Genomic DNA, 24,363 nt, shown 5'->3' with positions numbered 1-24,363 from the left:
TTCATCACTATGTTCAGGCTAACTGCTCTATTGATGTTGCTAACTGCATGCCTCCCTTCCTACTGCGGCCTTGCTGCACAAGGCTTTCTTCTTCCTTTCATCCCTATTCTGTCCATCTCTCTAATGTAAGAGTTAACCAGTACTTTCAATCATTAATAACTTTGTCTTGTAAACTTTGGAACTCCCTACCTGGTTCTGTATTTCCGTCTTCCTACGACTTCATTTCCTTTAAGAGGGAGGTGTCAAGACATTTGCTCCCTAATTTTGGCTTACTCTGTACTCCACTTTTAGAGAAACATCACTGAAGTGGGCATCTTCTCTTAATATTTTGTTGACCTTGGCTGGCCTTCTCTGTATATATATATATATATATATATATATATATATATATATATATATATATATATATATATATATATATATATATATATATATATATATATATATATATATATATATATATATATATATATATATATATATATATATATATATATATATATATATATATATATATATATATATATATATATATATATATATATATATATATATATATATATATATATATATATATATATATATATATATATATATATATATATATATATATATATATATATATATATATATATATATATATATATATATATATATATATATATATATATATATATATATATATATATATATATATATATATATATATATATATATATATATATATATATATATATATATATATATATATATATATATATATATATATATATATATATATATATATATATATATATATATATATATATATATATATATATATATATATATATATATATATATATATATATATATATATATATATATATATATATATATATATATATATATATATATATATATATATATATATATATATATATATATATATATATATATATATATATATATATATATATATATATATATATATATATATATATATATATATATATATATATATATATATATATATATATATATATATATATATATATATATATATATATATATATATATATATATATATATATATATATATATATATATATATATATATATATATATATATATATATATATATATATATATATATAATTACCATGTCATTCATTTCCATTGAAATTCAATTCCTTTGATATATAATCATGTGAATAAAATTTTATGCATTCGGACAAGAAAAAATAACAACTGAATGAAGATATGTAGATATTGTTCCTTACTCTAAACTAAATGACTTTAAATGCGTGATATCGCCATTACAGTTAGTTTGCATTTTTCTTTATAGAAAATCGAGCGAAGCCATCAAAAACAGGATCACCTTAATACTGTATCATGGATGGTGGATGGCAACAAGGCTATAATGAACAACATCCCTAATAACCACGAAGGACACGCAATGAATGAAGCTGGTCTGACACCCCTCCACGAGGCAGCGAAGCTTGGAGTGTTCCCCGAGATGATAGAGAAGGCTTTGCAACGTGGCATGAATCCTCATGTGATTACTCCTGAGAACATAACTCCAGCTGATCTTGCACGAGATAATGGTCACAATGAGGTGTTGGAAACCTTGCAGGAGCACCAGTGTGAGCAGGTGTGTTTACATGTTAAAGAAACTAGATAACGGTTTTCCCACCCACCACTTTCGCCAGGACAGTAACCCTTAGCAGCAGTAGCTGTACACCAATCTCCTCCACTAGTCTATATCCTCATAGCTCATATTTCCTTGGACTTTTTCCCTTCCAGCTTTCTAAAGGGGAGCTTCTAACTTAATCCAAGGAGGCTCGTACTCCGCCTATCAAGGTTATTCTGTAAATTTCATCAAGTGTGGCTGAGTGACAGAAGACACTCAAATAAAATGTATTTTTCGTTTCTATTCTAGACTTTAGTTTTCAGTTGATGGCTTTGAAAAAAAAAGAAAAAAGAAAACTACAAAGGAAAATGTGTACAAATAGCTATCTACGTTTTTTATGAATAAAATTTTTCTAATTTTAGTTTTGTTCTGGAAAGAAAAGTAATTTTACCTTCCTTTATCTCGAATTCTATTGGGAATTTTAAAAATGTATTTCTTACAAAGGATTGTATTTTAGTTGTAATTTAGAATATTACTAAGAAAAGATGATCAGAGCTTTTACCGATTTCTTACATTTTTTGAAGTGTAAAAAATCAGTTTTTGAGCTATCGACTCCTAAAGATTTATATATATATATATATATATATATATATATATATATATATATATATATATATATATATATATATATAATTTCTTCCTTGTCTTGCTATTTGTTTTCACCTAATTGAGGTGAACTTTTAACATATCGTACATACATTGGTGACATCCTGGAGCATGATAGGAAGATAAGGCATCAGATCCCACTTCTCTAGAAAATCTTATTTACTCGTAGGTGACGGTGCTATCGACGGTGTCACAGCAATGTGCTCTTGAACGACTGTACTAGACATCTGAGTCGTGATTAGTGCACCCAGCTGAGATAGGAACACTGTGAAGTACTTATTATCCGTCTCAGAGGTAGTAGACACCTTCCGAAAAAATAACTTACTCTCAGTGAGATCTAATAGCACTAGTTCATAGGGTGCTGTGAACCTTCCATTAAAGCTAGTTGTGATCTCGCTGAATGTTTCCCTTTGTGTCTCACAACTCAAGGGGGTAGTCACAGCCTACCCTCTAAAGACAACTCTCTTTCTTCACACAAAGCTACATGCACTTACCTCACATACACCCTTCACTTCAAATAAAAATGTAAAAGAAAAATGGGACACGAAAATAATAACGCCTCGGAGTCCCCCCTCTGGGAAGGAGACCAAAAATGTCCCCAGGTCGGACACCTCTCCCGTTAAAGACCCCAAATGCCTTGACACCTCCCTCAACTTTTTCTGCATTAACTTCTGCAACATTCGCAGTCTTAGATCTAATTTTCAATTTGTGGAGAACCACCTCTCTTCTACTAAACCTCATATTCTTTTCCTCACCGAAACACAGCTGTCTGAGGCAACTGACAGTAGCTCCTTCTCTGTTTCCTCCTAATTTCTCTATTCTCATTTTCATTCCAAAGCTGGATGTTGCGTCTATGTGCGCAACGACTTAACTTGCTCTCGTGCCCACGCTCTTGAGTCTTCCGAATTTACCACCCTCTGGCTACGACTTAAGTCACTCTAAAACTAAATTAATCTGTGCTGTTTATCTCTCCCCTAACTCTTCTGACTATAGTAAATTCTTCGACTACTTAACTTCTAAAGTGGAGCACATTCTGTCCCTCTACCCTTTTGCTGAGATTTCCATTCTTGGAGATTTCAATGTTCACCACCAGCTTTGCCTTTCCTCTCCCTTCACTGACCACCCTGGTGAACTAGCCTTCAACTTTGCTATCCTCCATGACCTAGAGCAACTGGTGCAACACCCTATTCGTATTCCTGACCGTCTTGGAGACACGCCCAACATTCTTGATTTCTTCCTCACCTCTAACCCTTCTGCTTATGCTGTCACGCTTTCATTGCCGTTGGGCTCCTTCGATCGCAATCTCATTTCTGTATCTTGTCCTATTTCTTCAATCCCTCCGCAGGATCCCCCAAAGCGAAGGTGCCTCTGGTGTTTTGCCTCTGTTAGCTGGGGGGACCTGAGGAGGTATTGTGCTGATTTTCGCTGGAATGATTATTGCTTCCGTGTCAGAGACCCATCTCTTTGTGCTGAACGCATAACAGAGGTGTTAGTATCTGGCATGGATGCGTACATTCCTTATTCTTTTTCTCAACCTAAACCTTCTAAACCTTGGTTTAACTCAGCCTGCTCTCGTGCTATACATGATAGAGAGGTTGCCCACAAAAGATACTTGAGCCTTCCATCTCCTGAATCTCATGCACTTTATATCTCTGCCAGGAATAATGCCAAACACTCTTTCTTAAATAGAAAATGTCAAAATCTTTCAAACTCACACTCCCCTCGTGACTTCTGGCATCTAGTGAAAAACAAATCAAATAACTTCACTTCTTCATCTTTCCCTCCTTTATTTCATCCTGATGGCACCACTGCCATCTCTTCTGTCTCTAGTGCTGAACTCTTTTCTCAAACCTTTGCTCACAACTCCACCTTGAACGATTCTTGGCTTGTCCCTCCCTCTGACTATTTCTTGTCTACAATTAAAATTCTTCGTAATGATGTTTTCCATGCCCTTACTGGCCTAAACCCTCGGAAGGCTTATGGACCTGATGGGGTCCCTCCTATTCTTCTCAAAAAATTGTGCTTCTGTGCTTGCACCTTAACTGGCCAAACTCTTCCAACTTTGTCTATCGACTTCTACCTTTCTTTCCTGCTGGAAGTTCGCCTACATTCAGCCTGTTCCTAAAAAGGGTGACCGTTCTAACCCCTCAAACTACCGTCCTATAGGTTTAATCACTTGCTTGCCTAAAGTTTTTTAATCTATCCTGAATAGGAAGATTCTCAAACATCTGTCACTTCACAATCTTCTGTCTGATCGCCAGTATGGCTTCCGTCAAGGTCGCTCTACTGGTGATCTTCTGGCTTTCCTTACTGAGTCTTGGTCATCCTCTTTTAGAGATTTCGGTGAAACTTTTGCTGAAGCGTTAGACATATCAAAAGCTTTTTAGAGTCTGGCATAAAGCTTTGATTTCAAAACTGCCCTCTTACTGCTTCTATCCTTCTCTCTGCAACTTTATCTCAAGTTTCCTTTCCGACCGCTCTATTGCTGCTGTGGTAGACGGATACTGTTCTTCTCCTAAATCTATTAATAGTGATGTTCCTCAGGGTTCTGTCCTGTCACCCACTCTCTTTCTATTATTCATTAATGACTTTCTTAACCAAACTTCTTGCCCTATCCACTCCTACGCTGATGATACCACCTACATCTTTCCACGTTCTTTCAGAGACGACCAACCCTTCAGGAAGTCAACAGATCACGCAGGGACACCACGGAACGCCTGACTTCCGATCTTTCTAAGATTTCCGATTGGGGCAGAGAAAATCTAGTAGTTTTCAATGCCTCAAAACTCAATTCCTCCATCTATCAACTCGACACAACCTTCCAGACAACTATCCCTCTTCTTCAATGACACTCAACTGTTTCCCTCTTCCACAATGAATATCCTCGGTCTGTCCTTTGTTCATAATCTTAACTGGAAACTTCACATCTCATCTCTTGCTAAAACAGCTTCTATGAAGTTAGATGTTTTGAGGCGTCTCCGCCAGTTTTTCTCGCCCCTCCAACTGCTTACTCTGTATAAGGGCCTTATCCGTCCCTGTATGGAGTACTCTTCGCATGTTTGGGGGGGTTCCAGCCACACAGTCTCATCAACTCCCCTCCACTCACTAACTGTCTTCAACCTCTTTCTCACCGCCGAAATGTTGCATCCCTTTCTATCTGTTATCGCTATTTTCATGGTAACTGTTCTATTGATCTTGCTAACTGTATGCCTCCCCTTCTGCGGTCTCGCTGCACAAGGCTTTCTTCTTCCTCTCATCTCTATTCTGTCCAACTCTCTAATGCAAGAGTTAACCAGTACTCTCAATCATTCATCCCTTTCACTGTTAACTCTGGAACTCCCTCCCTGCATCTATATTTCCAAATTCCTACAACTTGTCTTCTTTTAAGAGGGAGGTATCGAGGCATTTGCTTCTCTAATTCTGGCTGACGGTTTTGACAGTTTATACACTCTTTAGAGAGCCAGCACTCAAGTGAGCCTTTTTTAACTTTCTTTTTTTTTGTTTGCCCTTGGCTGGCCCTCTTCCCTACGTAAAAAAAACAAAACAAAAGAAAAAAGAAAAGTTTAAGCTGCATACGTCTGTCTCAACAGAATCTTTTGTCATAGGTATAGGGAGGCTTGATGTGACAGTGTAGGTGATGTTATATAACTGTGGTAGTGAATGTAGTGAGAAAAAGTGACTGCAAGATCAATAGAGCAGTTAGCATGAAAATAACGATAAAAGATAGAAAGAGATGCAACATTTCGGTGGTAAGAAAGAGGCTGAAGACAGTCAGTCAGAGGAGGGGAGTTGATGAGACGAAAAGCTTTTGATTATATCCTATCTAATAAAGCTGTATGAGTGGAACCCCCCAAACATGCAAAGAGTACTCTATACAAGGACGAATAAGGCCCTTGTACAGAGTTAGCAGTTGGAGGGGCGAGAAAAACTGGCGAAGATGCCGCAGAACGCCTAACATCATAAAAGCTGTTTCAGCAAGAGATGAGATATCAAGTTTCCAGTTAAGATTATGAGTAAAGGATAGACCATGAATATTTTGTGTGCAAGAGGGAGACAGTTGACTGTCATTGAAGAAGAGGGCATAGTTGTCTGGAAGGTTGTGTCGAGTTGATAAATAGAGGAATTGAGTTTTTGAAGCACTGAAAACTACGACATTTTCTCTGTCCTCATCAGAAATCATAGACAGATCAGAAGTAAGGAGTTCTGTGGCGTCCCTGCGTGATCTGCTAACTTCCTAAAGGGTTGGTGGTCTCTGAAAGGACGTGGAAAGATGTAGTGTGGTATCATTAGCGTAGGAGTGGATAGGGCAAGATGTTTGGTTAAGGTCATTAATGAATAATAGAAAGAGAGTGGGCGATAGGACAGAGCCCTGAGGAACACCACTATTAATAGATTTAGAAGAACAGTGGCCGTCTACCACGGGGGCACTAGAAGTTGCAAAGATAAGGATAGAAACCGTAGGAGGGCAGTTTGGAAATCAAAGCTTTTTGCCAGACTCTATCAAAAGCTTTTGATATGCCTAACGCGACAGCAAAACTTTAACCGAAATCTCTAAAAGAAGATGACCAAGACTCATTAAGGAAAGCCATACCGGTGATCAGATAGAAGATTGTGAAGTGACTGATGTTTAAGAATCTTCCTATTCAGGATATATTCAAAATCCTTAGACAAGCAAGAGATTAAAGCTATAGGACGGTAGTTTGAGGGATTAAAACGGTCACCATTTTTAGGAACAGGCTGAATGTAGACAAATTTCCAGGAAAAAGGAAAGGTAGAATTCGATAGGCATAGTTGAAAGAGTTTGGCCAGGCAAGGTACAAGCACAGGAGCACAGTTTTTGAGAACAATAGGAAGGATCTCGTCAGGTCCATAAGCCTTCCGAGGGTTTAGGCCAGAGAGAGTATAGGAAAATTTGTGTTGCACAGATTTAAAATTAGATCCAAGACCAGGAATTTTTCAAAAGTTAATGAAGAAAAAATTGAGGAGGTTGTCAACACATTTATGGTCGATACGATGAGAACACTCTTCATATGGAGGCGGTGGCGTAATGGCGTAGTGGATAAGGTGGTGAGCGTGGGATCGGGTAGACGTCCATGTGTAGGTTCGAATCCCTACCACATTCCATTTTGAAGATATGCCATTTGTTGTTGAGTGGTTTAAAGTTACCAACATGTCACCATAATACCCAGATTCTAGGTGATTACACCAAAGATGAGCTTGGGTGGTGATATGGGTCCTAATATGGGTACCACTATAGATAAAATTGTTTGCGTCACTAACGGGCGGAAGCTGAACAGCGCTTCCCACATATACTCTTCAAGTATGCCTACAGGCGCTATAGGTCATAACAAAAAAAATTTCGTGGGGATATTCATGTTCCCTTCCCTAGGAGACTTCGAAGGTGGTGTTGGAGTCATTATTTTCCAAATTTTAGAGATGGAGGATAATGATGACTTCTTCCAGAAGGGTGGTTTGCAGCGTCTGAAAATTTCCAAGGAGATAGGCAATGTGTGCCGTGTTAGCTAAAAAAAAATAGATAAATAAATAAATAAAAATAAAAAAAAATCGTGAAAATAAGAATAATTCCACCATGGTGAAATAAACTCTCACTGAATGAAGGCGTGTTTAGTCGAAAACAAATTTGCCTTGTTAAAGCATTATTCGAATGCCTCACCATTTCTCGTAGTAAGAGAAAGAGAAACATTTTTTTTTTTTCATAGATCACGACTTATGAGAAACCATTACATTTTTTTTCCCGTCTTTTTCTTCCTTCTTGATATTATCATCCAACCGGTTTTCCTCATTTTTCTATTTTTACAATAGCGTCAGCTTGAAAATCTCTGTCCGTAAGATTATCAGGAAGATTATCAGCCATATTTTAATTTCCGTTTCTGTGTTTCATACAGATCCCTCATATTTTCCACAGGATAATTCGTCCCCTGAACAACTGTATGAAAGTCTTCTCTCAACAATCAGTATAGGGGACGATGTTCAACTAGTTTCCCGCCTCATATGTAAAGGCACACCCACGGAGCCGCTAGGCAGCCAATCCCTGTCTGCACTTCAGTTAGCTGTTACAACAAACCGTGTTCGGATTGTAAACTTGCTGCTGGCTAAAGGCGCGATGCTTTCCGCTGGACTGCTGCAGGTGGCGTGGCAGAACCCAGACACAAGTACCAGGATTTTAGCTGCTCTCATCAATGTAAGTATGTTTGTCTATCACGAGAAACTCATGTTGAAAGTGTAGAAGTAAAGATATATAATTAATCAAAAGACATATTATAAAACACAGAAGAGGATCAGGTGTTGTGGATGCCACAAAAGTAGTTAAGAACATAAGAAAAGAGGGAAGCTGCAAGAGGCCACCATGCCTACAAGTGGCAGTCCGTGTATGATTAAAGCTACCTAATTCCATCTGTCATTCCCATCCATAAATGTGTCTAATCTTCTTTTAAAACTCCCTCCCTATTAATTCAACATTGACGCGACCTCTGAGACCGTTCCACTTATCAAACACTCTGTTTGGAAACCAATTTCTTCCCATTTTTCTCCTAAACCTGAATTTTTCAAGCTTAAACCCATTATTTCTTGTTCTGTCCCCGCTTCTGGTCCTATGAGCTTCGCTCATGTCCCCCTTTGTTGGAACCCTTATACCACTTAAATACTTCTATCAAGTCTCCTCTTAACCTGCTGTACGTATCTCTAAGGAATACAGATTGAATTTCTTCAATCTCGCTTCATGGGGAATATCCCTCCTCCCTTGTATCCTTTTTAGACATTCTCCTTTGCACTTACTTCAATAGAGTTATATCCTTCCTATTATGTGGGGACCAGAATTGTACCACATAGTTAAGATGTAGTCTGACCAGCGCCAAGTATAATTCTAATATTACTTTGGGACTTCTGCTTCTAACACTCCTTAAAATTAATCCTAGTACCCTATTCGCCTTGTTTCTAGCCTCTATGCATTGTTTCCTTTGACCGAGATCGGAACTGACTATAACTCCTAAATCTTTTTCATACTTGGAACTTCGTAGTGCCTCGTTATTTAACGTGTACCTATTGTGTGGATTATCTCTACCTACGCTCAGTACCTACCACTTGTTAATGTTGAAATGCATTTGCCATTTATGTGCATTTTTTCATCCTATCCAAATGTGTCTGCAGGGCGATGGCATCTGAAACTGACCTAATTAATTTACCTATCTTCGTATTGTCTGCAAATTTACTAATATCACTACTAATTCCACTATCCAAGTCATTAATGTATAATAAATAAGATAAAGGCCCTAAAACTGAACCATGTGGCACCCCCGCTAATAACTTGGCTCAACTAGGAATTAGATCCGTTAATTACGACCCTCTGTCGCCTTTCGCCTAACCACACTTTAATTCAGCCTAATATTCTTCCCTCTATCCTGTGCGGTCTAACCTTTCTCAAGAGCATCTGGTGTGGTACTTCGTCTAAGATTTTACTGAAATCTAAGTATATGATGTCATAATTACCACTATTATCTGCTGCCCCATAAATCTTACTATAAAAGCTCAACAAGTCTGTAAGACATGACTTTCCCTCCGTAAAACCATGTTGTGAGTGATTTATCAAGCCGTGTTTGTCCAGCTGTTCCCTAATGTTTTTCGCTATTATTGATTCCATTAACTTACCAACAATAATATTGAAGTTAAGCTGACAGGCTTGTAGTTAGACGTTAGGGTTTTATCTCTCTTCTTAAATATTGGTACTACATTAGCCATCTTAAATATTGGTACTACATTAGCCATTCTCCACATTATCGGTACCTCACCTGACTCCAGTGAGGCCCTAAAAAGTACTGCTAATGGTTCAATGATGACCTCCTTGCACTCCTTAAGTACCTTTTCGTATACTTCATCAGGTTCTGGAGACTTGAATTTCTTTAGTTTATCTATATTTTGTTCTACCAACTCCTTAGTTATATAAATATCTGTCAGCTTCTCTCTCTCTCTCCTCTGTCCTGAAAATCTGCTCGCTATCTGGGATATCCTGTGTATTCTCTTGGGTCAAAACAGTTTAAAAATAGCTAACCATCTCGCCATTACCTGTCTTTAAAGGACTTTTTTTTTTCTTTAACTGAAAAAAATATCTTGGGATCTGTCTTTGCTTGGCTGGCTACTCTTAACTTATATTCGCTTTTAGCTTTCCTTGTTAACCTCTTAACCGTTCTTACTAATTAATTGTATAGTGGCCTTAAAACCTCATCTCCTGCCTTTACTACCTTATATATATTCTTCTTCTGTCCTATGCATTGTTTCAATCTATCTATCATCCATTTAGGGTCGTTCTTTTTTTATTTTATTGTTTTATATGGAATGTTATCTACTTTACCTGTAAGTAATTTATCAAGAAAATAACTATACACCTCACCAACTTTCACCTGCCCTTGTCCCACCACCCTCACTTCATTCCTCTCGGCCTGACCTGACCCATATCCCACTACCCGATCCCGCTCAGTCTTCTCTTCTCAGATTTCACACCTAACCCCACCTCACTGATCCTGCCTTCCTTTTCTCACCTGCATACTGGACCTTACCTGACCTCCCCTACCTGTCCCTTGCCAGTCGACTCCCTATAAATAAGCCTTCGAAATTTACCTTCCTGAAGGGTACAGGACAACTCAATGCCGCCAACTGAACACCGTCGACTCAACGCCGCCGACTCAACGCCAAGACAACTCAATTCAACACCAGGACAACTCATCGCCGAGACAACTCAACGCCAGTGCAATCAGATACTATGACAACTCACCCTCAGGACAACTCAATGGCATGCAACTGCGAAACTTTTTTGTCGACTTTTCAAAAACAGATAGAAGTGATTTAATAATGATAATTCTAAAACCAAACTTTATAGAATTAGTAAAAATAGTTAATTACATTTTTATTTAGAAAAGGCTGCCTGTTCAAAGTCACACATAATACATGTTGGGTTTAGTGTAGGCATGATATCTTTGAGTATTTAAAGATATTTGCATAAATTGATTGCTGCTTGTTTGGCAAAAGAACAAATATATTCGGAATAACTCCATCGAATTTTTTCGCAAGAATTTTGTCAACTTGAGAAAATAATCTTTGTACTATTTAAAAAATTCCATCGGCATACCAAGTAACAGAAGAATGCAAATGCTTCAGCCACCTGTTTCTTTCAAAAAGGACAATTCTTTGTAAACCCGGGCCACTATCGCCGATCAGGAAATTTTTCTTCTCTTCCTTCTTCTAGAATGTAAATGTTGTACTCTTTAAGATCTATAGGATTCGGAGGGGAGCGCTTATGGCTTTCATTGTGCGTTTAATTGTTTTCCTTATAGCTGAAACATGTGGCAATGATCCAAACGTGGCCTGATATATGTTTGTTAATACATCATTCATTACTGCACTGAGCTTTTCAACAGTAATTTTGGCACGACGTTTAAAGGCTGTGTGCACTTTAGCTCATTCTATAGTTGCTGATGACGAACATTGGGAATGTTCATTTACTTTCTTGATAACTGACGTATGAATCCTTGCATTGCACCCAGATGCTTGGTCACAACACCAAAATCGTATGTTGTTGTTTCTTTTACTATAATTATCAAATACAAATAAATGAACTTCGTGTGCAAATTTTTCTTTTCCTCTTTGACAAAGAATTTGATCTATTTCCATTTCGGAATTGATGGAAAAAAACGTCTTAAAGCCGATCTATGACTGGCAACACCAGTATGACTTCATGAATTTTCGCTATATCAAAAATTATTTCTACGAATCATTCGAACCGATCTAAATAGTTTCACACGAGTGGTGGTTCGTCACCCCAATTTTTTCTACCAATCATTTGAAACGATTAAAAAGTTTCGAAACCAGCGATGGTATGTCAGGCAAATTCCATTTAAGAATCATTTGAAACGTTTTAAATAGTTGTCTTGGCGTTGAATCGACGGTGTTGAGTTTGCGGCGTCGAGCTGTCCCTTTCCCTTCCTGAAGTCAGGTACCTTCCTAGTGGTCTTGCTAAAATCTTGCCATTTCAATCTATAACGTATTTCATTGTGGTCACTGTTACCTGGCTGGCCACAAACCTCCATCTGCGTAACTATATCCTCCCTGTTTTTCAGAATCAAATCTAGAACATTATTTCCCTGTGTGGGTTTTAAAATTACTTGCTTTAAAAAGTCATTATGAATAACCCTAAGAAATACTTCTGCTTCCGTGTTGCTCACCACCAAGCTCCAATCTACACTCCTGTAATTAAAATCCCCCACCACACACACCTTACTGTACCTGGCTGCTCTATTATTTCTTCACACACTGAAGAGTTAATTTGGTTAAAAGCATTAGGTTGCCTGTACACTAAACTCATTACTACTCATTTGTGACCCATCCTTAACATCCACCTATAGAGACTGTTTTGCTGTCTTAATTGTAGTGTTTATGCAACATTGCAATGTGTCCTTAACGTACAAAGCCACTCATCCCCCTTTTTTGTTTTCCCTATCCTTATGAAAATTTTCACCTCCGTATCAAATACTTTCCCTGAAATGTCTAAGCAGGTTTCTATTAACACAATTATATCAAAATTTTCAAAACAAGCTGTTCCTCTAAGCAAATCTATCTTATTTAAAATCCTCCTGCAGTTCGACAAATAAATATTCAAACTATCCTTCTGCTTTACTAAGCTGGTTTTTTATCTATATTTAATAATTCTCTCTTCCCTATGGCTCTCAGAACCCCTTTCTCTCTCCTAGGTAACGAAAAAATCGCTGGAGTGCACTTAAGTCACGTTAAAGTGTTCCAGCCAAAACACGAACACCTTGGCGTGATAAATGCACCCCATTCCTGGCATACAAGATTTCCTTGCCATAAAAGAGGTCCCAGTTGTAGATGAACGCTCATCCATTGCTCCTACAGTGATCTGCAAGCCTGCAATTCACTGCAATAGCCTTGGACAGCCATTCACCTCCCAATCCCCTCCTCGGCAACACACCGCATACCACAGGGGTCGCTCCCTTATTCATAATCTTAGCCACAACCTCCTTAAACCTCCTGAACCGTTCCTCACTTTACAAAGGTCATTGCCCTCCGTGCTAAGAAACACAATGGATTTGGATCCATCCTCTAGAAAGTGCGTGTCTAGCCTAACATTTACTTTCTCAATCCCAGCACCTGGCAGACACATACCCTCGACCTGACCTACCTGTTCTTTTAATACGAAATGAACTCTCTCACCTGACTATCGCCAACCACCAAAATCCTACCTCCGGGAAGGAAATAATCATCTGCCCCCTCCTTCCTCTGATCACCACCTCCTGCTTTCTCTCCCTCCTCAACTCCCTCCAACAGAGGAAAGAATTTCGTCGTCTCCACGCAGTGAGGCGCTATGAGGACCTTCCTCCTCTTCACATCAGCGAAATGATAATTTACTCCCAGCGTGGTCTAACAGCACTAGTTCAGGTGTTGTGAACGTTCCATTGAAGCTGACTGTGATTTCGCTGAACATTTCCCTTTGTGTCTCATAACTGAAGGTGGCAGACACAACCTGCTCTCTAAGGACAACGCTTCTTCTTCACTCAAAAACACACACACACACACACACACACACACACACACACACACACACACACACACACACACACACACACACACACACACACACACACACACACACACACACACACACACACACACACACACACACACACACACACACACACACACACACACACACACACACACACACACTTTACTTAAAATTCAAAATTAAAAAATGGTGATTCCAAATCCAGCCTCTGAGTCCCGTTCTGGGGAGGGGACAAGATATGTCTCCAGGTCAGATTACTCTCTCAGTGATAACAAAAAATGTCTTGAAACCTCCCTCAACAATTTTTCATTAAAATCTGCAACATTCGCGGTCTTAGATCTAATTTTCATTTTGTAGAACACCATCTCTCCTCTACTAAACCTCATCTTTTCCTCACCGAAACACAGCTGTCCGAGGCGACTGACAGAAGCCCCTTCTCTGTTCCCTCCTATTTTCTTTATCCTCATTTTCGTTCCGAAGCTGAATGTTGCGTGTATGTGCGCAACGATTTAACTTCCTCTCCTGCTCACGTTTTCGAATTTTCCGAGTTTTCCACCATCTGGTGGATGGGTGGTGAAAAGAAACTCAGAAGTAGCAGGAGTACTTTATTTCCCTGACGTTTTGCCCATAGGGCTTCCTCAGAGAGAATGGGCGAAACGTTAGGGAAATAAAGTACTCCTGCTACTTCTGAGTTTCTTCTCACCACCCATCCACCAATATGTTCTACATTGTTTTTCCACCATCTGCCTTCGACTCAACAGTCACTATCTAACTAAATTTATTGGTGCTGTCTATCTCTCCCCTAACTCCTTTGACGTTAGTAAATTTTTTGACTATTTCCAAAGTGGAGCACATTCTATCTCTCGACCCTTTCGCAGAGATGTCCCTCCTTGGAGATTTCAATGTTTACCACCAGCTTTGGCTTTCCTCTCCCTTCACTGACTATTCTGGTGAACTACCGTTTAACTCTGCTAAATTGCTATCCTCCATGACCTAGAGCAACTGGTGCAACATCCTATTCGTATTATTAACCGTCTTGGAGATACGCCAAACATTCTTGATTTCTTCCTTACATATGTTGTTACCTTATCTCCTCCGCTGGGCTCTTCTAATCACAATCTCATTTCTGTATCTTGTCCTATTTCCCCAACACCTCCTCAGGAACCACTAAGGCGGAGCTGCCTCTGGCGTTTTGCCTCTGCCAGTTCGGGGGACCTGAGGAAGTACTATGCTGATTTTCCCGGGAATGATTATTGCTTCCATGTCAAAGATCCATCTTTGTGCTGAACACACACACACACACACACACACACACACACACACACAGTATGTATATGTATGTATACATGTAAGACAGATGGCCAGCAATGGGCAAAAGAATATTAAAGAAAAAACGGCCAGCTTAGGTGCAAGTTCTTTAGAAGAAACAAAAGTGTTAGCCAAAATTAGGGAGCAAATGTCTTAATACCTCCCTCTTAAAAGAAGACAAGTCAGGAAGGCAAAAATACAGAAACAGGTAGGGAATCGCATAGTTCGATTAACGTTAATGGGCTGCCCATTAATGTTAATGTAAAATTATCGCTTTTGGGCATATATATATATATATATATATATATATATATATATATATATATATATATATATATATATATATATATATATATATATATATATACCGATACGATAATTTGCTCTTAGAGAGTTTAATAGCTAGTTCTGATCACGCTGGGCATTTCCATTTTTGTCTCACAACTCAAGGGGCAGTCACAGAATACCCTCTAAAGACAGCACTCTTTCTTCACTCAAACTACATCCACCTAACACACACACACACACACACACACACACACACACACACACACACACACACACACACACACACACACACACACACACACACACACACACACACACACACACACACACACTCACACACTTAAAACTAAAAAATATGAGTACATGCCTCCCCTCCTTCTGCGGCCTCACTCCACAAGGCTTTCTTCTTCCTCTCATCCCTATTCTGTCCAACTCTCTAATACAAGAGTTAACCAGTATTCTCAATCATTCATACTTTTATCTGGTAAACTCTGGAATTCCCCACCTGTTTTTGTATATCCGTCTTCCTACGACTTCACTTCTTTTAAGTGAAAGGTGGCAAGACATTATTTTGTCCTTGAATTTTGACTAATTCTTTTGAGTCTTTTATGGAGACTGCAATTCAGGTACGCCTTTTCTTTAATATTATTGTTTTGCCCTTGGTAGTATTCCTCATACAAAATTTTTTTCAAATTCTTGGGCTATCCATCCGTACGCTGATGATGCCACCCTACATCTTTCCACGTCCTTTCAGAGACATCCAACCCTTAAGGAATTCAACAGATCACGCAGGGACGCCACAGAACGCCTGACTTCTGATTTTTCTAAGATTTCTGATTGGGGAACAGAATAAAAAACTCGATATCTCTATCTTTCAACTCGACACAACCATCCAGACAACTATCCCCTCTTCTACTGATCTTGTTAACTGCATGCCTCCCATCCTCATGCAGCCTCGCTGCACAGGGCTTTCTTCTTCCTCTCATCCCCATTCTATCCAACCCTCTAATACGAGAGTTAACCAGTACTATCAATAATTTATACCTTTCACTGGTAAACTCTGTCACTCCCTACCTGCTTCTGTATTTCTGTCTTCCTACGACTTGACTTCTTTAAGAGAGAGGTGTCAGACATTTGACTCTTTTGACCTCCTGGGAAACTGCAGTTTCAATGGTCCCTTTTTTACTAACATTTTGTTGTATCCCACTTAATCTATCATCAATGAATTAACATGTAAAGTTTTTCTTTAAAGCAAATTTCCCGCGACCTTACTTTTTACGTATTTAATCTTTAATAAAACCCTTTATATACTTCCTTTCCAAAGTGCACAATTTTATTTGAAATATCTTATACAATCTTTTTTTCTAACTTTGCATTTTAGAACTTTACTTTTTTCTATTTCTTTCATTTGAATTTTATTTTTTATTTTCTTTATAATATCAAAAGAAAATTCTTTAAATTCTTAAACCAAAATTCTAAAATGACAGAAAGTTAAGCAAATGATTGAATAAGACGTTTCAAATCAAATTGTGCACTTTGGAAAAGAAGTCACGGAGTTATTAACAGTTAAAAACGAAAAAAAAGTAAGTTTGCACAAAATTAGCCTTAAAGAAAAACTTTACATATTAATTCATAATGAAAAACTATAGCGCATATCTGGATGAAATTTTGTACAATCATTCCCATCACAGGGTCCATCTAACCCTGGAAAAATGGTTTTCTAGCTTTAGTATTTCAGAAGATAAAGGTAATAAATTTCAGGCCTTTGCCGCTAATCGGTCTTTCACTACACTTTCCGCTTCTCCACAGACAAGAGGTGCTTCTTTATTTTTCGTTTATATGCTAAAATTTTTAGTGTCATATCGGAAAAGATAGAATATAAATAATTTTCACTGAATAACTCTTTGTAAGCTGTTGATGAAATGTAATACCCTAAACTCTTAGTTCTCGTACCATCAAAGTAAAAAAAAAATGTTTTCTTAATAGCAGTAACTAAACTCAAACTAAAAAAAAAAGAAAAAAAAATCTGAAAAAAAGTCGAAGACGAAAAAACCTCGTACTTATTTTTTTTTTTCCAAAAGACGAATTTAAAGGGTTGACACACGTGTTTGTATCCCTTTAAAGATGAGTTTTAAGGATAAAGGGACGACTTTCAATGGCCAGGAGACCTGTCTTCTCTTAGATTAACACAGTAACTTGATGAAAATGGCATAACATGAAAAATGAAAATTCATAGGAGTTTCCCATGAGACACCCCCTTAAATGTGATAATATTGGAACAAAGAATTTTGCCAAGTTAGAGCCAAAGGTGTTAATAGCAGAGAGGATCGGTCGTAGGGGGCAGCCTTTATCTTTAAATATTAACACTGTTCTGTTAAGGAAAATTCCCTGGCTCCAGTGCGCACTTTGCAAAACTCCAATTCCTCTCTACTCCCTCATCTTCCGCTTCATCCCACAAAATGCCGTATCTGTTAAACACCTCCACAGCATATTGTTCGCTTATTTCTTCATCTCTTCGTAGCATATTCCCACCAACTAGCAAATGCAAAATGCCAAGAGCATCTTTCCTTTGGGGAATCCTCAGGAGGGATTGGAGAAATGAGACAAGATGCAGATATGAGATTGAAGACCAACAGAGAAAATACAGTAACATGAAGCAAGTTGAAAGGTCAGGAAAAAAAATCAAGGATGTTAGCGCATCTCTAAGTTGGTCAGAATTTCAAGTAGGATGTTGCACCAGTGGTTCATTTCACACTGGATATAATGATGAAAATGGTATCTTGGGACTATAAAAGTAATGTAATAAAACTAATGCATTTAAAAAAAAAAGACAATGCAATGTTACGTAGACATAATTTAAAGCCAATTTCAGCAGTGTCTGTTCTTGCTTACTTACTATATATATATATATATATATATATATATATATATATATATATATATATATATATATATATATATATATATATATATATATATATATATATATATATATATATATATATATATATATATATATATATATATATATATATATATATATATATATATATATATATATATATATATATATATATATATATATATATATATATATATATATATATACCGTCCTATAGCTTTAATCTCTTTCTTGTCTAAAGTTTATGAATCTATCCTGAATAGGAAGATTCTCAAACATCTGTCACTTCACAATCTTCTGTCTGATCGCCAGTATGGCTTCCCTCAAGGTAGCTCTACTGGTGATCTTCTGGCTTTCCTTACTGAGTCTTAGTCATCCTCTTTTAGAGATTTCGGTGAAACTTTTGCTGTAGCGTTAAACATATCAAAAGCTTTCGATAGATTCTGGCATAAAGTTTTAATTTCAAAACTGCCCTCCTACGGCTTCTACCCTACTCTCTGCAAATTTGAAGTTTCCTTTCCGACCGTTCTATTGCTGCCGTGGTAGACGGCCACTGTTCTCCTAAATCTACTAATAGTAGATTTTCTCAGGGTTACGTACTCTCTTTCTATTATTCCTTAGTGAGCTTCTTAACCAAACTTCTTGCCCTATCCACTCCTACACTGATGATACCACCTTGCATCTTTCCACGTCCTTTCAGAGACGACCAACCCTTCAGGAAGTCAATACATCAAACAGGGACTCCTTAGTACGCCTGATTTCCGATCTTTCTAAGATTTCCGATTGGGGCAGAGAAAATCCAGTAGTATTCAATGCCTCAAAAACTAAAATTTGTCCATCTATCATCTCGACACAACTTTCCAGACAACTATCCCGTCTTCTTCAACGACACTCAACTGTGTCCCTCTTCCACAATGAATGTCCTCGGTCTGTCCTTTACTCTTAATCTTAACTGGAAATTTCACATTTCATCTCTTGCTAAAACAGCTTCTATAAAGTTAAGAGTTCTGAGGCGTCTCTGCCAGTTTTTCTCGCTCCTCCATCTGCTTACTCTGTATAAGGGCCTTATCCGCCCCTGTATGGAGTACTTTCCACATGTTTGGGGTGTTCCAGTGACACAGTTTTACTAGATAGGGTTGAATTAGAAGCTTTCCGACTCATCAATTCCCCTCCTCTGACTAACTGTCTTCAGCCTCTTTGTCACCGCCGAAATGTTGCATCTCTTTCTATCTTTTATCGCTATTTACATGAAAACTGTTCTACTGATTTTGCTAACTGCATGCTTCCCCTCCTCCTGCGGCCTCGCTGCACAAGGCTTTCTTCTTCCTCTCATCCCTTTTCTGTCCAACTCCCTAACGCAAGAGTTAACCAGTACTTTCAATCATTCATGCCTTTCACTGGTAAACTCTGGAACTCCCTCCCTGCATCTGTATTTCCGAATTCCTAAGACTTTCTTTTATTTAAGAGGGAGGTATTGAGGCATTTACTCCATAATTTTGGCTGACGCTTTTCCTCTTTTTTAGAGAGCCAGCACTCAAGTGGAACTTTTTTTAATCTTTTCTTTTTTTTTACCCTTGGCTGGCCCTCTTCTCTACAGCAAAAAAAAAAAAAAAAAAAAAAAAATATATATATATATATATATATATATATATATATATATATATATATATATACGATGATGAAAAAGTATGATTCACAACCAGTTCAACAACCTAATCATCTAATTTGTTTGCCTCCATAGGCCTACTGCTGCCGGCTGCTTGCGGAACGCCGTCGTTTGGAGCACACTGGTCGTGCCCTTGTTGAAGGCATTGACCATCTCCTTAATATGATTAAAGGAGATACCCCATGGGAGGCTGATTGGCCTAATAATAGCAGCCACGCAGCCTTAAGTCGCCTTTTGACTGAGGCCTCGCGTGCCAACTGCCCAGTGACAGCAGCCTTCCTGCACAAGGCAGGCGCATGGGCATTTTTCACTGGGGATGAAAAACATCCACACACCAAGGTTACAACTGCGTTACACGCCGCGCTGGAAGCCAACCACTACAGCATGGCAGAAGTGCTCATTAGAGACCTCAGAGCTTGCCCATACGTGCCAGATGGTAAAGGTCGTCTACCATGCAACCTTATGACTATGGAACAGAGGCAGAAAGTACACCAGGTGAGTCTCTCCCCTCTCTCCCCCACACATCCTCTCTCTCTCTCTCTCTCTCTCTCTCTCTCTCTCTCTCTCTCTCTCTCTCTCTCTCTCTCTCTCTCTCTCTCTCTCTCTCTCTCTCTCTCTCTCTCTCTCTCTCTCTCTCTCTCTCTCTCTCTCTCTCTCTCTCTCTCTCTCTCTCTCTCTCTCTCTCTCTCTCTCTCTCTCTCTCTCTCTCTCTCTCTCTCTCTCTCTCTCTCTCTCTCTCTCTCTCTCTCTCTCTCTCTCTCTCTCTCTCTCTCTCTCTCTCTCTCTCTCTCTCTCTCTCTCTCTCTCTCTCTCTCTCTCTCTCTCTCTCTCTCTCTCTCTCTCTCTCTCTCTCTCTCTCTCTCTCTCTCTCTCTCTCTCTCTCTCTCTCTCTCTCTCTCTCTCTCTCTCTCTCTCTCTCTCTCTCTCTCTCTCTCTCTCTCTCTCTCTCTCTCTCTCTCTCTCTCTCTCTCTCTCTCTCTCTCTCTCTCTCTCTCTCTCTCTCTCTCTCTCTCTCTCTCTCTCTCTCTCTCTCTCTCTCTCTCTCTCTCTCTCTCTCTCTCTCTCTCTCTCTCTCTCTCTCTCTCTCTCTCTCTCTCTCTCTCTCTCTCTCTCTCTCTCTCTCTCTCTCTCTCTCTCTCTCTCTCTCTCTCTCTCTCTCTCTCTCTCTCTCTCTCTCTCTCTCTCTCTCTCTCTCTCTCTCTCTCTCTCTCTCTCTCTCTCTCTCTCTCTCTCTCTCTCTCTCTCTCTCTCTCTCTCTCTCTCTCTCTCTCTCTCTCTCTCTCTCTCTCGTGTGATCTGGACAAAAGTGTTGTTATCTAAGAGAACTTTATTTATAATAAAGCATGAGCTATGTAGCTCATTACTTATTACGTGTTCAAAAATAAAAGGAAAAGAGATTTGTATATGACATACACGCGTACACACATACAAAAAAAAAGCATTAATGTGCCACCGTGCCACTTTCATTGCCAGGTGGTGAAATCGTAGGGATATATACTAGTAGTAGTAGTAGTAGTAGTAGTAGTAGTAGTAGTAGTAGTAGTAGTAGTAGTAGTAGTAGTAGTAGGTAGTAGTAGCAGTAGCAGCAGCAGCAGCAGCAGTAGTAGTGTTGGTAATAATAGTAGCAGTAGTACAAGTAATACATGATGAGTAACGAGTATTTGTTACTAGCAATATTATCATAATTTTTCTTAGTTCAAATATTATCATTTTTATAATTTCCAGCATTATTGCAATAATAGCCATCTATCTCTCGCATCACACAGATGTTGTTTGATAAAGAGCGCTCGAGGCTGCAGGACCTAGAGTTTCGTCAGAAGGACACTCACGAAAAGTTGGCCACACGGGAAGCCTTGAGTGTACAAGAAGTGCTCTTCCAGTGTTATATACATGGCAGGCGTGAAGACATTTCCCGCCGCCTGATAGCAATACGGCCATTAGGACGCACCTCTCTGTTGCTGGCAGCACGAAAGGGTCTGCTTCAGCTCACATACCTACTGCTACGGGTGGGCCGCCTGCCTGTGGATGCGGTGCTCGATGACATTTGCTGTACCACAGCCCTTCACGAAGCAGCCTCACATGGCCAGGAGTGCTGTGTGGAGCTGTTGCTGTGTGTCGGGGCAGACCTGCTGCGGTGCGACGCCTATGGTCAGACGCCCCACCTTCTGGCCTCTATGTTTGGTTACACAAGTACCTATTATCTGCTAATGCAACACCATCTGCAGGACTTGCCGTGCCGTGCGGGAACCACTGCTGCTGAAGTTAAGAACAATTTCGATACGTATCTCCACATGTATGAGAAGTGTGGCCATGTATCACTGTCTCCAATTGACCGTCACGATTCTGAACGAGTTATGCGCAAGATCCTCAAATCCATAAGCCTAGTTCAGTTACAGTCGGAAACTCAAAAGCTGATAGTTGACTTCACAAGAGGAGAGGCACTCGAAGTGAGAGAGGTGGTAATGACAGAATTAGAAGCTATCATGGCGAAAGTATCAGAAGCAGATCCCACTTACAGTGGTAAGTTAAAGATGGTGGGCAGCTCTCATGATGGCTCTAAATTATACGCCCCTGATGAGTTTGACGTGAACATAGTGATCAGGAAGGACAATGTAAGGATAAATGTTAGTAAGAGAAAAGAGAAGGATGCACACCTGAAAGGTACGAAAGAGATTTCAGTAGATGCTGACCAGCCACAACTTCAAGGAAACAAATTAATGAATAATTTGTACGAGGAGGTGCAAATGTGCCTTACTGATCATCTTTTGAAGGACGCGAGACTTAGCTTCGTTCCACCAGGCCTGACTAGTACGCAGGTGGGTGTGGCCTTTACTCTTGCCTGGCAGGGAAAGGAGTATCCTTTGTTGCTTGTCGGCGTGGACTTGGTGCCAGTGTTAGAGGTGCCATGGCAAGAGGAAATCGCTAGACCACGTCTTACTCCAGACAGTACAAAGACCATACAGCTTAGTAACGCTGCTGATGGCTCTTGGCGTTGTAGCTTTGCCGAAACTGAAGCAGAGTTACTGAAACAGTTGAAACCAGTAGAGCGGTTGCCACAACTAATGGGCAAGTTTCTACTGTCTTCCTTGAAGGCTGAACCTTGGATGCCCCAACACAAAAAAACATTCTGTACTTGGTTTGCTGCGCGGGACTGGAACATTGTGGTGCCAAGTGGATTCTGCTTTAAGAACGCATTTCTGTTTTGGTTACAAGATAGTAGAACTGACCAGGAAGAAGGGAATCCAGGCAAGAATTTAGTGGCCGTATTAAAGAAAATGTGTGCCATCACTCCTGCAGACCCCAAGGAAGTCTTTTGGTCACGGAAGATTTATGCTTACTTTGGAGGAGAGTGTGAGGGACCCAAACCAGGGAACGGAGCTCCCCTAATTGTACGCTGTCTCGAGGAGAACTTAAATGATTCGTGTCTTGACGCACTTAGCTAAAAAAAGTTATTAAATATATTGCGTCATAATATACTTCAAGCTTACTGTTTAAGTCTTTAAACTGTTTTCTTTCTTTGCTAAATTTGGCTCCGTATTCATATTTTTGAAAAGTCAACAAAGAAACAAGAAAAAAAAGAACACCAAATTATCAATAGAAGATTAAAAATTTAATGTAATATGAACTATTTTAGCTTAAACAACACATACTGGTGTTACTTTGACTTGGAAAAAAATAAAAAATAAAAAGATAAATAATAAAAAAAATAAAAAAAAAATAATAATAATAACAATAATAATAAAATAATGATAATAACAATAATAATAATAACGATAATAATAATTATAATGATAATAATAATAATGATAATAGTAATAATAATAATAATAATAACAACAATAATGATAATAATAATAATAATAATAATAATAATAATTATAATAATAATAATAATAACAATAATAATAAAAATAGTGACAAGGTATTAGCAGCTAAGACTACTAAGACTTAAAATCAATATGCTAAATTGAGCGATAATTAAACATCATTGTGAAGGCGAACAAAACTCAAGATTTGCATTTCTTGTAGTTTCACGGACTCATGACAAAATTCATAAAAACCATGACACTGAATGTATGACATGTTTATGTATGTTTATGTATGTTAACTGGATTACTTGTTATATCAACTTTGTTTTTTTTATTTCCTGTAGATTTCCTTAATGCTATGTGTACAATAAAAACATATTTCATTAAATTAGTTTCGAGTGAAACAAAAAAAAAAAATGGATTTTCATTATAATCGACAACTTAAATGTACTGCCGTGTGTAGGGATTTGCCTAGTCTTGCTCGTCACTGTCCATCTACCTTGACATTACTATTACTACCTA

General features: G+C 38.5%; 1 protein-coding gene across 5 annotated transcripts in view; it reads left to right on the top strand.

Moving 5' to 3' along the window:
* Positions 1-23,735, top strand: part of LOC123500464 (ankyrin-1-like) — a 101,888-nt gene extending 78,153 nt beyond the window's left edge. For all 5 annotated transcript variants that reach the window (XM_045249178.1, XM_045249180.1, XM_045249181.1 and 2 more), the window contains 4 exons: positions 1,328-1,633; positions 8,205-8,480; positions 20,108-20,527; positions 21,799-23,735. In XM_045249178.1, coding sequence (XP_045105113.1) covers positions 1,328-1,633; positions 8,205-8,480; positions 20,108-20,527; positions 21,799-23,475 — 2,679 coding nt within the window. In that variant the 3' untranslated portion in view covers positions 23,476-23,735. The remainder of the gene's footprint in view (positions 1-1,327; positions 1,634-8,204; positions 8,481-20,107; positions 20,528-21,798) is intronic.
* The last annotated feature ends 628 nt before the right edge of the window (positions 23,736-24,363 follow it).

This window comes from Portunus trituberculatus, unplaced genomic scaffold, assembly GCF_017591435.1.
Source record: "Portunus trituberculatus isolate SZX2019 unplaced genomic scaffold, ASM1759143v1 PGA_scaffold_286__1_contigs__length_216572, whole genome shotgun sequence".
NCBI lineage: Eukaryota > Metazoa > Arthropoda > Malacostraca > Decapoda > Portunidae > Portunus > Portunus trituberculatus.
This window is presented reverse-complemented; position numbering and strand designations above follow the sequence as displayed.